This window comes from Carcharhinus amblyrhynchos, chromosome 9, assembly GCF_965287045.1.
Source record: "Carcharhinus amblyrhynchos chromosome 9, sCarAmb.v2.hapA, whole genome shotgun sequence".
Lineage (NCBI taxonomy): Eukaryota > Metazoa > Chordata > Chondrichthyes > Carcharhiniformes > Carcharhinidae > Carcharhinus > Carcharhinus amblyrhynchos.
Window position 1 is genome coordinate 39,940,569 of NC_137332.1, and position 12,852 is coordinate 39,953,420.

At 38.7% G+C, this 12,852-nt stretch overlaps 1 protein-coding gene across 4 annotated transcripts in view; it reads left to right on the top strand.

The window, feature by feature from the left end:
- agbl4 (AGBL carboxypeptidase 4) overlaps positions 1-12,852 on the top strand; it is a 791,814-nt gene that overhangs the window by 661,580 nt on the left and 117,382 nt on the right. For all 4 annotated transcript variants that reach the window (XM_080195501.1, XM_080195499.1, XM_080195498.1 and 1 more), the window contains one exon: positions 10,197-10,308. In XM_080195501.1, the coding sequence (XP_080051627.1) occupies positions 10,197-10,308 (112 nt within the window). The remainder of the gene's footprint in view (positions 1-10,196; positions 10,309-12,852) is intronic.

A 12,852-nucleotide genomic window follows, 5' to 3' on the forward strand; every position in this document is an offset into this window, starting at 1 on the left:
AAGTCAAAGTTGTTATTGGTAAAGTGATCAATAACTTTAATACAACTTGCCATGAGCCTAGAGTCTAAATGTAGTAGCAGTACAGCCAATACCTAATTATCTTCAGCTATGCAGATCAGGAAATTTCTGTACGTGGTATATGTTGAATTATATAGGCAACATATTGATGCCACAGCAAGGATTCTAACTACCAATTGCTTCATCTCATGGATATGTATTATGTGAAGGATCAAACTTCGTTTACTGAATCTTGCGCAGAAGGGGGCCATTATTCAGTCTGGCAGGACAAGTACCTGGAGTGATAGAGACAACAAAGTTTGTTTTGTAATAAGAGAGATTGGGCCAGTTGGGTATAGTGTATTATGAACTGCCAGAAGGGAGTTTTGATGAAAGTCATTGACCTGAAAACGACCCTGTTTCTCTATCCACAGCTGCTGCCTAACGCTGGATATTATCAGCACTTTTTGCTTTATTTTTTTAGAAGAGATAACTGGCTCTGAGGCCACAGCCATTACATGTATGCATTGGAGCAGAAGTAAAGTTTAGTGCAAGAGGGAAAGGTGATATCATTTAGAGACGTCAAGAGAAAGAAGAAGGTCAAGGCTAGGATTGGGTAGAGGAGATTATAATGGTGCAAAGGCTGAGAGACTAGAGGCTAGAATTGTTTTCCTTTCAGTGAAGGAAGTTGAGAGGAAATTTAATAGATGTGCCATGAATGTGGTAAATAAAGGGAAACTGATTCCTGTGATGAAGGGATCAGTAACCATAGGTTTAAGGTCACTGGCAAAAAAATCAGAGTTGATGTAAGGAAACAGTTGTAATCGGAAATACACTGGTTGGGATTGGATAGAGGAGATTAGAATGGTGCAGAGGATGAGAGACTTCAGTTATGTGGAGAGGCTAAAGTTGTTCTCCTTTTCTGAGGCCACATCCATTAAATGCATACATCTAATTGTTGTGGCCTCAGAACCAATAAGTTATCTCCTCTAATACAACATAAAATAAAGCAGAAAATGCTGCTAATATCCAACATTAGGCAGTATCTATAGACAGAGAAACAGGATTGTTTTTCAGGTCAATGACTTTCATCAAAACCTGATTCCCCGGTCCCACCAAAATCCCTGCCGAAATCAATGGACATTTTGCTAAGATGTCAGATTTTCTGTGCCACCCATGACAGGTCCCAAAATCCTGGCCATTGCCTGAAAGAATGGTGAAAGTGGACTCAACAATAACACATGAAAGAGAATTGGATAAATCCTTGAAGGACAAAAAATATGGGGCTATAGGGAAAGAAGGAGCAGGTTTAGAGAGATTAATGAAGTAAGCTACCAAAGGACCAACACAGGAAGAGTAAACTGACTGGCCTGCTGTTGTGTTGAATCATTTTATGATTGTATAAAATCTGTGGCCAGCATGACAGACAGAGAGCCATACAATCAACTTGGGAAAGGCACTGAAATGAATTGGTGGAACAGTGTTCAGGTTTAACATTAGCTGGAATTTTCTGACCATTCATATTGGCAGAATCTTCTGGCTGAAGGTGAATCACTGCTGCGTGTTTCCCAGCAATGGGGGATACATAGAATGGGAAACCTGATTGACAGCCAGTTAACGGTAGGCCGCCTTTGTCCACCTAGTGTGTGGAGCGTGGAAAATTCTCCCAGTTTATTTCAACAACTTAAGACCATGAGCTCTCTTCTTGTTGATTTGTTTTCCCACACCCTCCCCCACAGAGCCACCTGTTACTTGTTTTGCTTTCACAGAGTGCTGTCCCATGTTCTGCTATTAACACGTTGTTCTACCTTACCTCTCTGCTGTTATCAGAGCCTTTTGACTTTAACAATACCAATAACACTCCGTTTATTTTGTGTCCATAACATCTTTGACAATCTCTCCGAGCTCACACCCCTATTGCTCACTCTATTCAAGGAGTGCTTCCCATTCATGACATCTTGCCAATTAGAAAATTACCCATTTATGCCTAGCCTTTGTTTCCTATTAGCTGACCAATCCTCTAACTATGTTAGTATGTTACCCCTGACACTATGAATTCTTATTTTGCATAATATTCTTTGATGTGACACTTTATCAAATGCCTTCTGAAAATCTAAGTACAGTACATATTCATGTTGTTTGTTACTTGCTCAAGGATTTCCAATAAATTAGTCAAATATGATTCTCTTTCAAAAATCTGTGTTGACTCTGTCTGGTTGCATTGCATATCATTTTCTAAGTATGTTGCTATCACCTCCTGAATAATAGACTGAAAAATGTTCCCTATAACCAAAAGATGTGATGGTTAGGTGCATTGGCCATGCTACATTCTCCCTCAGTGTACCCGAACTGGTGCTGGAGTGTGGTAGCTCAGGATTTTCACAGTAACTTCATTGCAATGTTAATCTAAGCCTACCTGTGACACTAATAAATAAATATAAAAAAGCAGCTTTTCAGCAGACAGGCCTGTAGTTTCCTGCTTTCTGTTTCTTTCCTTTCTTGAATAGAAGAGTACATTCACTATTTTCCAATCGTATTGGGACCTTTTCAGAATATAGGGAATTTTGGAAAGTTAAAACTGAAATGAAAGTTAAATTCAAATTACTATCCCAGCTAACATTTCTTTTAAAACCCTAGGATGAGGTTCATCAGGATCTGGGGACTTGTCAGCTTTTAACTCTAATAATTTGCCTCCCCACTTGCCTGGATGGCGGCAGCTCCAACAAAAAGCTTGACATCATCCAGGACAAAACAGCCCATTTGATTGGCACCATATCTACAAATGTCCACTTCCTCCACCACTGACGCTCAGTAGCAGCAGTGTGTACTCTATGCAAGAGACGCGACAGCGATTCACAGATGACCATTAGAGAGTACCTTCTAGACCCATGACCATTTCCATCTAGAAGGACAAGGACAGCAAATACTTGGGAACACCACCACCTGCAAGTTCCCCTCCAAGCCACTTACCATCCTGACTTGGAAATATAACACTATTTCTTCGCAATCACTGGGTCAAAATTCTGGAATTCCCTCCCTAACAGCATTGTGGGTCAATCCATAGCACATGGACCACAGCAATTCAAGAAGGCAGCTCACCAGCACCTTCTCAAGGGCAACTAGGGATGGGCAGTAAATGCTGGCCCCAGTGTTCCATGAATGAATGAATTTTCTCAATATCCTTTCCTTGGTGATTGTAATAGTTTTAAGTTCACTCCCTCCCTTTCACCTCCTAATTCGCAATTATTTCTGGGATATTATTTGTATCTTCTACAATGATTATCTGTTTATTTCATTCAACATTTCCTTATGTTTCATTACTAATTCCACAGATTCACTCACTAGAGGAGTAACACCCACTTTGGTTGCTCTTTTCCTTTACAAACAACTGCAGAAACTCTTACTATCTGTTTTTATATTTCTAGCCAGTTTTCTCTCATACTCTAATTTCTCTTTCCTGTTTATAATGTTTTTACTCATTTTTGGCTGTTCCTTATATTCTTTCTAATCTTCTGACCTGCCACTCACTTTGAAGAAGTATACACTTTTTCTTTCAACTTAATATTATTCTTTAACTTCCTTAGTTATGCACAGATGGCACATCCTTCATGACTCATCTTAACTTTATCATACTTTTCTCTTACTTCAGGCTTAAACTAATGCCAGGTTTTAACAAATTAAACTTTCTCCCAGAAGTGTCTTTAAACTTTAACTTGTAAGGTGTTCAAGCTGTTTAGACTTTGAGGGTATTCTGTAAAGGAACAAAAATTAGCATATCGTGTGTTGAAGAAAGACATGGAAATTACAGTCTACTTGTCACCGATTAAATGCTTCTGTAAAGATATCTTCACAATCTATGCACTTCTTTCTGTAACACAATTGGACAATAGGTAATGTGGTGGTAGTGGAGTGTGTTTGAACCTGTTCTTACTCAAAAATATTTCAAACTCTTCTGTCATTTGTTCAAGACGTGGTTGGTGGTAACTACTAAATCATTCCAAATCCCAGAAGGGAAACTTGAAATATATAGTATAATGTGAAGAAACATTTGAAATGCAGAGAATGATGTCCTACATGTTTTGTGATTATGTTAAATAGTATATATGTTTATTAAGCAATAAAATAAATAACAATAAAGTAAACTAGAAGCATTATTAATTAAGACATTGGCTTTACACAGTATTACTAATTTTACAGAGTTTCAAACAATCTTTACTTCACTGCATTTAGAGTTAATTCTTCCCAAACATTCCACAGCATGTCATAGATTTCAAAAAAAATATACAAATCCAGTAATGGTTGCCACACTAGGCAGTTCTATCTCTTTGTGGGCAGTTCTGAGGTAGAACAAACAACTTGATTTTCAAGATGGGCTTTCTTCACAGTCACTACTTATTGGGAGTTAAATCACTATTTCTGCTGCTGGCTGAGGTCTAATAAACAGCATCTCTGCATAGATTTAGTCATCTCCTTATATATAGTTTTTCCCTTTGATCTTCCCTTATCTAAACTAACTTCCTCAGAAGTCAAACTTAATTACTTTCATTTCTTGAATCTAGCTTTTAAACAGTAAATGCAACGTACAATCACTTTATGACCCTTTTTTTCACACTTTGTCACTTCCTTTGAACCTTCAACACCTCATGTTCTGTTCCCCATTGTTACCAATTTGTTTTAGGTAAACATCTGTTTGCAATGTTGCCAAGAACGTCAACATATCAAAGGTATTAGTTCCAGTAACATAGCCAAACTGTCCCTACCAGCTACATTTTCCCACAGTTTTTTAAACATACAACCAACAGAAAATATTCCAATTTCTTGAATTGCCCTGATATTGTAATGTCACCACTATTTTCCTGATAATAAACAATGGACCATCATCTAACACCAACACCTCTGCCAACCCATAATTTGCAAAGTGACTTTCAAAGCCTCAATAATTTTGACATATGTGTTATTGGATATAAACTTAACATTAATCCATTTGTTAAAACTGTCAACCAAAACAAAATGCTCCAAGGAAATCAATGTAGACCTGTTCCCAAAGTTTTCTTTTGTTTGACAGTGAAATGATAGGAATCTTGGTTGAATCATTTCTGTTCAATCTGGAAGAGACTTCACTACTTTTCAATATCTCTGTCTACCCTTGGATACCAAAAATAGCTTCTTGCTCTAGCTTTCATACCGATCATCCTTATGTGCTCTTGATGAAGTTCCTCTAACAATCTCTCTAAATGTTAGCAGAATAATAACTCTTTAGCCCCAAAGGGGAATGCCTTGATCTACACTCAGTTCATTTCTATTCCTGCAATTTCTCATCATTACATTCTTTAGGCCAGCCATTCATGATATAATTTAACACTTTACTGAGCACCAGTCCTTGCAAATTTCTCTTGCAGTCACTGACATGTCATCTTTGAAAAGTAAACTAGTGCATTGGAAATCAGTGACTAAAAATGAACCATTCTTCATGGGAAATCTTGAATGAATGCCTGCATTTACATTATCTGCTGATTTACACTATTTAATAATCTGATCGGGGCAGGCTGGGTGAATCAGAAATTTTTGATGCCCAGCAGCAATTCTATTTTAGCCCTGATGCCCTATTCAGTGGGCCATCAGGATTCCCGCTAGAGCAGATGGGACCATTGAATGCCCCCCTCTGTGTTCCTTACTCAGCATGACCGTGCAATGGAAATTCTTGGGCACAGAATCAATCCTTGGAATGTGCGTGAACTGGAACTTGGAGAAGGAAACATGACAATTGCTATTTTGAGAGATCTGCATGAGGAGTAATGATATTTCTGGGTTGTGCAAAAAAAAGCATTAGCAATATGGGACTGGGATCATTGAAAGAGTAGTACCATGAAAGCAGTGCTCCTGTAGTAAGGCATTGGAAGAGGTTAACATGGACAACAGTACCAAAAACATTTAAAGGATGAAGGGGATGAAGGAGAGCCTTCAGGAGAGAAGGAACTCAAATTGGAGTTTGTTACATCTTGTTCACCACTAGTTGAACTAAAAAGAGTAAACTTTACATTGGAAGGTATTATACAAACTCCAGAGACTAATAAATCTAGCCAGGGCAATGTTCAAAGGCTTTAAGAGAGCTCAACACTTAAAACTAATAAGTTGCTTCAGATTATTTAGTTTTAATGTTTCAGGTGAAAGATTCATATTCCAAAGTTGGTGAGAAACAAGACTCAAGATATAATAACTGAGAGTGAACACTCTGTGAGAGCAACAGAAAAAGAATTTGTAAGAAAATAAAGCATATAATATCTTTAATATCCTGAAGCAATTTCTGCAAGTTGCCAAATATCCTAATGACAGTTCAAGGAACTGAGTATGGGAGGTTAAGTTAAAATAGAAGCATGGCACATATAACCAGATAGAAAGTTATTGTGACACACAGCATAAGTACATGAGTGTTAAATTTCCACAGAATTTCACACATTCAGCTGCCATAATAGGTGGAAAAATTCCATAAAGGGTAGAGAAATTGGATTTATTTAAACTAGATTTTTAGCAGTGCACCACGTCTGATAAATGAGGATAAGCAAATGTTTTGTGCTGACCAAGGGATCGGGAGTTTGGCCTTGAAACCACATTTGAGATAATAAAAACGGACAATTAAAGTGCTGGTCTGAAGTTCCTCCCCCTTCATTTTAGTGGTGGTTTTAACTATTTATTTGAAACATGAATATTTTATGATGTAACTGCAAGATAATTTTCATTTAGCAGAACAAGAAATACAAAATATGATGAAAATGGAAAATAAGCAAATGTTGAAATATGTCTTTATTGCTTTTATATTGATGCAAGATGTATTAATATTAGAATTAGAAACATATATACAGAGAGATGGTATAGACATTAATGCATCAAAATAACATGGCAATAAGCAAAGATGGACAAGAGATAGAGATAGACTGAAAGGGTTCCAAATGCTTGCTCAGATCAGTCTATTAAACTAGGTGAGGTGGTAGCATGATTAGTAAGGCACAACATTACACCTATCACATGAATGTTAAAAAAGTGAGATAGCAGAAGTAATTTGGTAGAAATTAGTAAAGATAAAAGCAACAAAATAATTGCTGGCAACAGCTATCGATTAACAGCTCAAGGTGAACAGGTAGATAGCAAGCTGTTCAGATAAGCAGGAGAAACTGCAGAGAATTACAATGGGATAATCATGAAGGATTTAAATATCTTATTTAAGTAGATGGACCAGGGAAAGGGAAGATCAAAAATATTACAATTTTATGGAGATACATTTAGCAGTCAAACAAAATGATTAAAAAGCTAGAAATAGATGAACTCTTGTGCTCTAGTGATTTTTGCATAATTAGATTTGATATTGTAATAAAGACCAAGACCAAAGACAACAAAGTGTGCACGATTTTGTAGAGCAGCATTTCTGTGTTTGGTACTCTGGCAATAGGAATGGCTATATATCTGCCTGACATTCCTGCTGCTACTTTTAGATTCTGCATAATTATTTTATATATTGTATAGAGGTTTTGTAGTTTCAGCACTACTAGCACCACTTTGACTTCAAAATGGCATTGAGACTATGTGTGGATGCACTTCTGATTTGGCCCTCAATGCCATTTTGAGAAGGTCAGTAACATTGACTTTAGAAGCATCCGGTAGAAATATGCAGAGTAGGCAGACCGTGTAATACTTATTGAATCCAGCACTGCCATTTTGACCTCGCTGCTGCAGTTAATGTCCTCACTTAAAGAAGGAGAGGAGAAGGGCTCTTGAGCAGAAGGTTTTATCCCTCCAAGGTCTTTGGGGAATATTTCTGTTATTGCAACCTAAGCCAAATGAAGTGTGTGCTTCCATTCCATTTTCTTAAGGAGCTGCTGATGAAAATCAACCACCTCTTGCAAGCAGATCTACAAACCCAGCGTGGGGAAAAAGGATGCTGCTAGGGGCTGTAAGGGTGATTGTGCTCCTGAATTTCTTTGCATTGGGATGCTTCCAGGCTGGAGCATATGACATCTCTAACATACCCTAAATCACCATTCACTACTGTTGCTGACTCTCAACGGGGACTGCCGTTGAATTGTCGGGCACACACTGCAGGAGTATCTCTGGACCTAGAGTGCCAGGCTTTGGTCAGCACCAGACCAGTTTGGGTGACAGCAGTCTTGGCTGACTAGCTGATGGGCAACTGCAAAGAAACTGGCAGAGTGGCAAGGAGGGCGTGTGAAGTATCATCTGTGTGGTTTGTGTTCCACAGAACTACAGCCAATCCCCAGGGCAGTATGTCAGAAATCCTAGCAATGTGCTAGAAGGCAGATTGTGGGACAGCTGTGAGAATGCAGGCTCATTTAAGCATTGGTATCTGATTCCATGATGATGAGCTTGTATAACAAAAGCTGTGCTTGCATAGCAACAAACTGTCCATGACATCAGTCTCAGTTTCCAGTGCAGCACTCAGACCTTGGGTGGCTTCTATTTGTGGTGCAGTGGATATTGAGACATTGAGCATTGGACACTGCATTATGGTTGTATTCTCAAGTGCTATCACAGAGTCAGCAATAATTTACATGCTGGAAGTGATTGGCTCCAACCTCTGCAGTACCCAACTCCGTCCATACTGCTTGACAGTGACAAAAGAATTTCTAGAAGACAGGCCAATGCACCAAATCTTTTATGGTGCTTGTTCATTAGCCTTTATCTGTACACCATTCCATCAAATCCTTACCTGAGTCCCCTGCAGCAAAACTCATGTGTAACTTTGCACTCTGGGGATCTGGCACCTGTGCTGCCCTTCGCCCATCCCGGCTGCAGGCCACTTGCCTGATAATTGAACTTGTTGAATTTAATGGCCGTGGCAATAGCCGTAACAGTAAGCAGGAAAACCTGGCCCAACAACTGCAACCATTTCCAGAAACCACGCATAATTCTACGCACCAGGCAGTGAACTGCATGACATCAGGGTTTTTGCCACTTAAAGGCCAAAGATCCTGCCTCCGAGGGCTACCAGCCATTTGGAAGACTGCCAGCTCTTCTGTTCTAGCAGAACCACAAGGAGTGGTGGCTGCTGCTGGTATTACAGCTGACCACCACAACAATAGGTGAGAACCTGGAATGGAGTTAAGTGTTTTGGACTTGCTGCGGTTAGTAAATACTGTGCTGTTGGTCTCTTTTCCTTATTGGTCTGTGGCTGGAAAGGTTGCAGTTCTTGGGTGCTTAAAAACAGGACAAGAAGAGGAAGGTTGAGGTGACAGAAGGATGGTGGCACGTAGAGAGAGACAAATGTCAGTTACTGCATTGCAATGTGTTTGAATGATGTTCATATCACTGCTGAATAGCTGAAGAGGTGCAGGCAGTGAGCAGTGGGTGTGAGGCAACATTGGTAAATTGAGGTAGAGTAACTGAATATTAGGTGAGACTCCTGCATATCAGGACTGGTACTAGTTGAACAATGTGCTCATGTAAATATGCATTCACTAACAATGAGCACCCAGGAGGTTATTAGACTTCTTGTGACATTGCTGCCATGTCCTTGGGTGGAGACTTCAACATTTGGCCTTTCTGACGATCTGCTCTCTCTTCCTCTGAGGAAAGTCATTGATGGTCTTCTGGAACCTGGATGGAACCAAGGAATCTATTATTCTGCCCACCTCCATTACTAATGTCTCTAACACTACCATTCTTTGCCCTGGTATTTACCAATACTTGAATTGTATCAAAATTCCTCAGTGCACCTTCGTTTTAGGAGGGGCAGCCTGCCTTTATAAATTGCAGGCTGGTTGCACCATGTGGTTTCTGAACAACATTATTCTGCCCCCTGCTGAGCACAGGGAGCGCCTCCAACATTTAAAGAAGGAAGACCATAGGACTCTTTTAGCCAGACTCAATCATGTAGATGATTGCACCAAGTTTGTGCTCTGCCCCGCTTGATCTGAACAGGCGAGAGCAGGTTTCATATTATGACTTCTGTGCCCAGAAAACAGGGCACATGAATTTCTAGATCAATTAAGAAAATCTCATCAATTAATGCTATTTTTTTCAGATTTGAATTTAAACAATTAATATATTGAAAATGTTGTATAAATTATATTGATGTTGCTCATGTTTACCAGATGATTAATCCTATCATATTGTTCAACTGCCTCAAATGAGAGTACAATAACTGTACAAGTTTTCCTTTGATAAATTGTGACTTACTGTTTCTTTAGGTGCTCTTTAATGGGGTTTGATCTAAATCGACACTGGCAGGATCCCTCTGCTTGGGCGCATCCTACACTTTATGGCGTAAAGCAGCTAATTGTGCAAATGTATGATAATCCGGTGAGTAATAATGGTGAAAAGGTTGAGACGATGTCATCTGAACAGAACAGGAAATGTCATCTGTAGTTTGAATATAACAATCTGTAAATGGTTTTCTGAGAACTGCTGCCAAAAATGTAACCAATCCTGTTCAGGAAGGTTTGCACAAAATCCGCACTGGTATTCTTTGAAAAACAATTTTGTTTTTTTTCTCGGAAGGTAGGTTTAACTTACTGTGTAATGTTCAACTTCCTTTTCAGTGTTAAGGCTCTGGAGAGAGTTTATGTTGGGCATATATTGACTATCTGAATAATTGATAAATCCTGTAGCTAAGTGAAATTTTGGCAACAGCATAATTGCTCTCCCATTTCCTGCAATTTACTGGAGACAGCTGCATTTTTCAAAGGCCTTTCTGTTCTTTTGAACTTCCTCTTAACCTGATATTGTATTCTTATTTCAGATTTTATTTCAACCCTCACTCTTCCATTTCCTCTAGTTCAGCCTCCTGATCAATTAAAGCACTAGGGATTAGTCTTTTGACAGCATTGAATATTTTAAGCTGTAATTTACAGCTATAGGTATATGGAAAGGGTAACACTGATAAAATCTGGTCAATATTGTATGAGATCTAAAGTTTTTCATAATTATTGACACTGGTGATATTTTAATTTTCTAGTTTGTGATAGAGTGTTGCACACAGGAATAAAGCTGCAACAGTAATTTATGATTTTAAATTCAAATTTTATTCATGAAAATGTATGCAATAATTACTTTCAATGTAACGTATTTAATATAATTATTTTCATAAAACATCTTGTATTGAATTTTACATTGTCATGTAATTATCAGCAAAGGAAACTGAAACATTTGACCTCCGATTTTTAACAGCTGGAACTAGGTTTCACACTCCAATTGCACAAGTCCTGCACATCCATTGTTGGAGCTCAAGAAATAGATATTTTCACATTATCAATGTTTATTTTGTTATCATTCATAGGACGTAGGCATCATTGGCAAGACCACCATTAATTGCCCATTCCTAATTTCCCATCCCTAGATGCCCTTCAGAAGGTGATGATCAGCTGCCTTCTTGAACTGCTGCAGTCTGTGTAGAGAAGATATTTTCACCGTGCTGTATTCAGGGAATTCCAGAATTTTGACTCTGCGATGATTAGGGAATGACAATGCATTTCAAATCATAGCTGACTTGGAAGGGAACTTACTGATGATGGTGATCCCATGCATTGGTTGCCCACCACAAATTTGTAAGGTGCTTTTGAATAAATTTACACTAACTTCTGCAGAGCATTTTGTAAATAGAAGACACTGCAACAATGCTGTGCTAGTAGCGCTGGATGTGACCTCAATCAAGCAGATGCTTTAATCCTGGATGGTGTCGAACTTCTTGAGCGCTGTTGGATCAGCACCCATTCAGGCACTGTACTCATGACTTACGCCATAAAAGAGGTTAAAAAGGTTTCAGGGGTTAGAAGCTGAGTCACTCTTCACATAATGCACAGTCTTTGACCTGTTGTTGTAGCCATACCATTTATATGGCTTGTCCAATAAACTTCCCAGTTGATGGTGTGGGATTCAACAATGGTTATATCACTGAATTGCAAGGGGAAGTGGTTAGACTCCCTCTTGTTAAAGATCATCATTGCTTGACATCTGGCATGCATGGTACTTGCCACTTACCGTCTCAAACTTGAATATTGTGCAGGTCTTGCTAAATTCAGGCTTGGAATGGCAAATGGGACTGAACACACTACCATATTCAGCAATCATCATATTCTGACCTTATGATGGAGGGAAATCCTTGGATGCAAGGGGCAATGGGGGCATGCAGCAATTTACAATGCTGGCAAGCCAGAATTTGGGACAGAACTTTGATCTGTCAAGTCTTTGCCACTTTTGTTCAAATCAATGAATTTCACTGCAAATGATGGTAGGCACATTTTGTGCCTTCTCTGAGTACAGATATCATCTGACAAAGACAGAACTGGCATTATGATGTCAGTTTTCAGGGATCTCACCAATTATGTCTTCAGTGCTAAGTGGGGCTCCATGATCCAAACATATTTGTGTGTCTGGACTAGATTCTACCCAAAGTGGACATAATTGCAAACAGCAGATCCCTACCAATAATCATATCTCAAATGATTGATTATTGTTGAGAAAATGATAACTTTAAATAAATTATTTTAAAAATTAAACCTTATTCAGTATCAGATTAATTAAGGAGCAATATCATGGATTTGTTAAAGGAAAGTTGTGTCTGACAAGCTTGATTTAATTTTTTGAAGAAGTAACTAGGAGGATAGGGCCTTTGATGTAGTCTACAAGGATTTTTATCAGTGCTTTTGACAGTGTCCCACGTGACAGATGATTCGGAGATTGAAACCTCATGGGACCGAGGGAAAGTTGCATGTGGGATATAAATTTGGTTTAGTGACAAGAAGAAAAGGATTATGATGAACAATTGTTTTTCTGACCTGAAGGCTGTTTCCAATGGGACTCCAATTTGTTCCCTTTTTGTTCATAATATAATCAATGATTTAGACC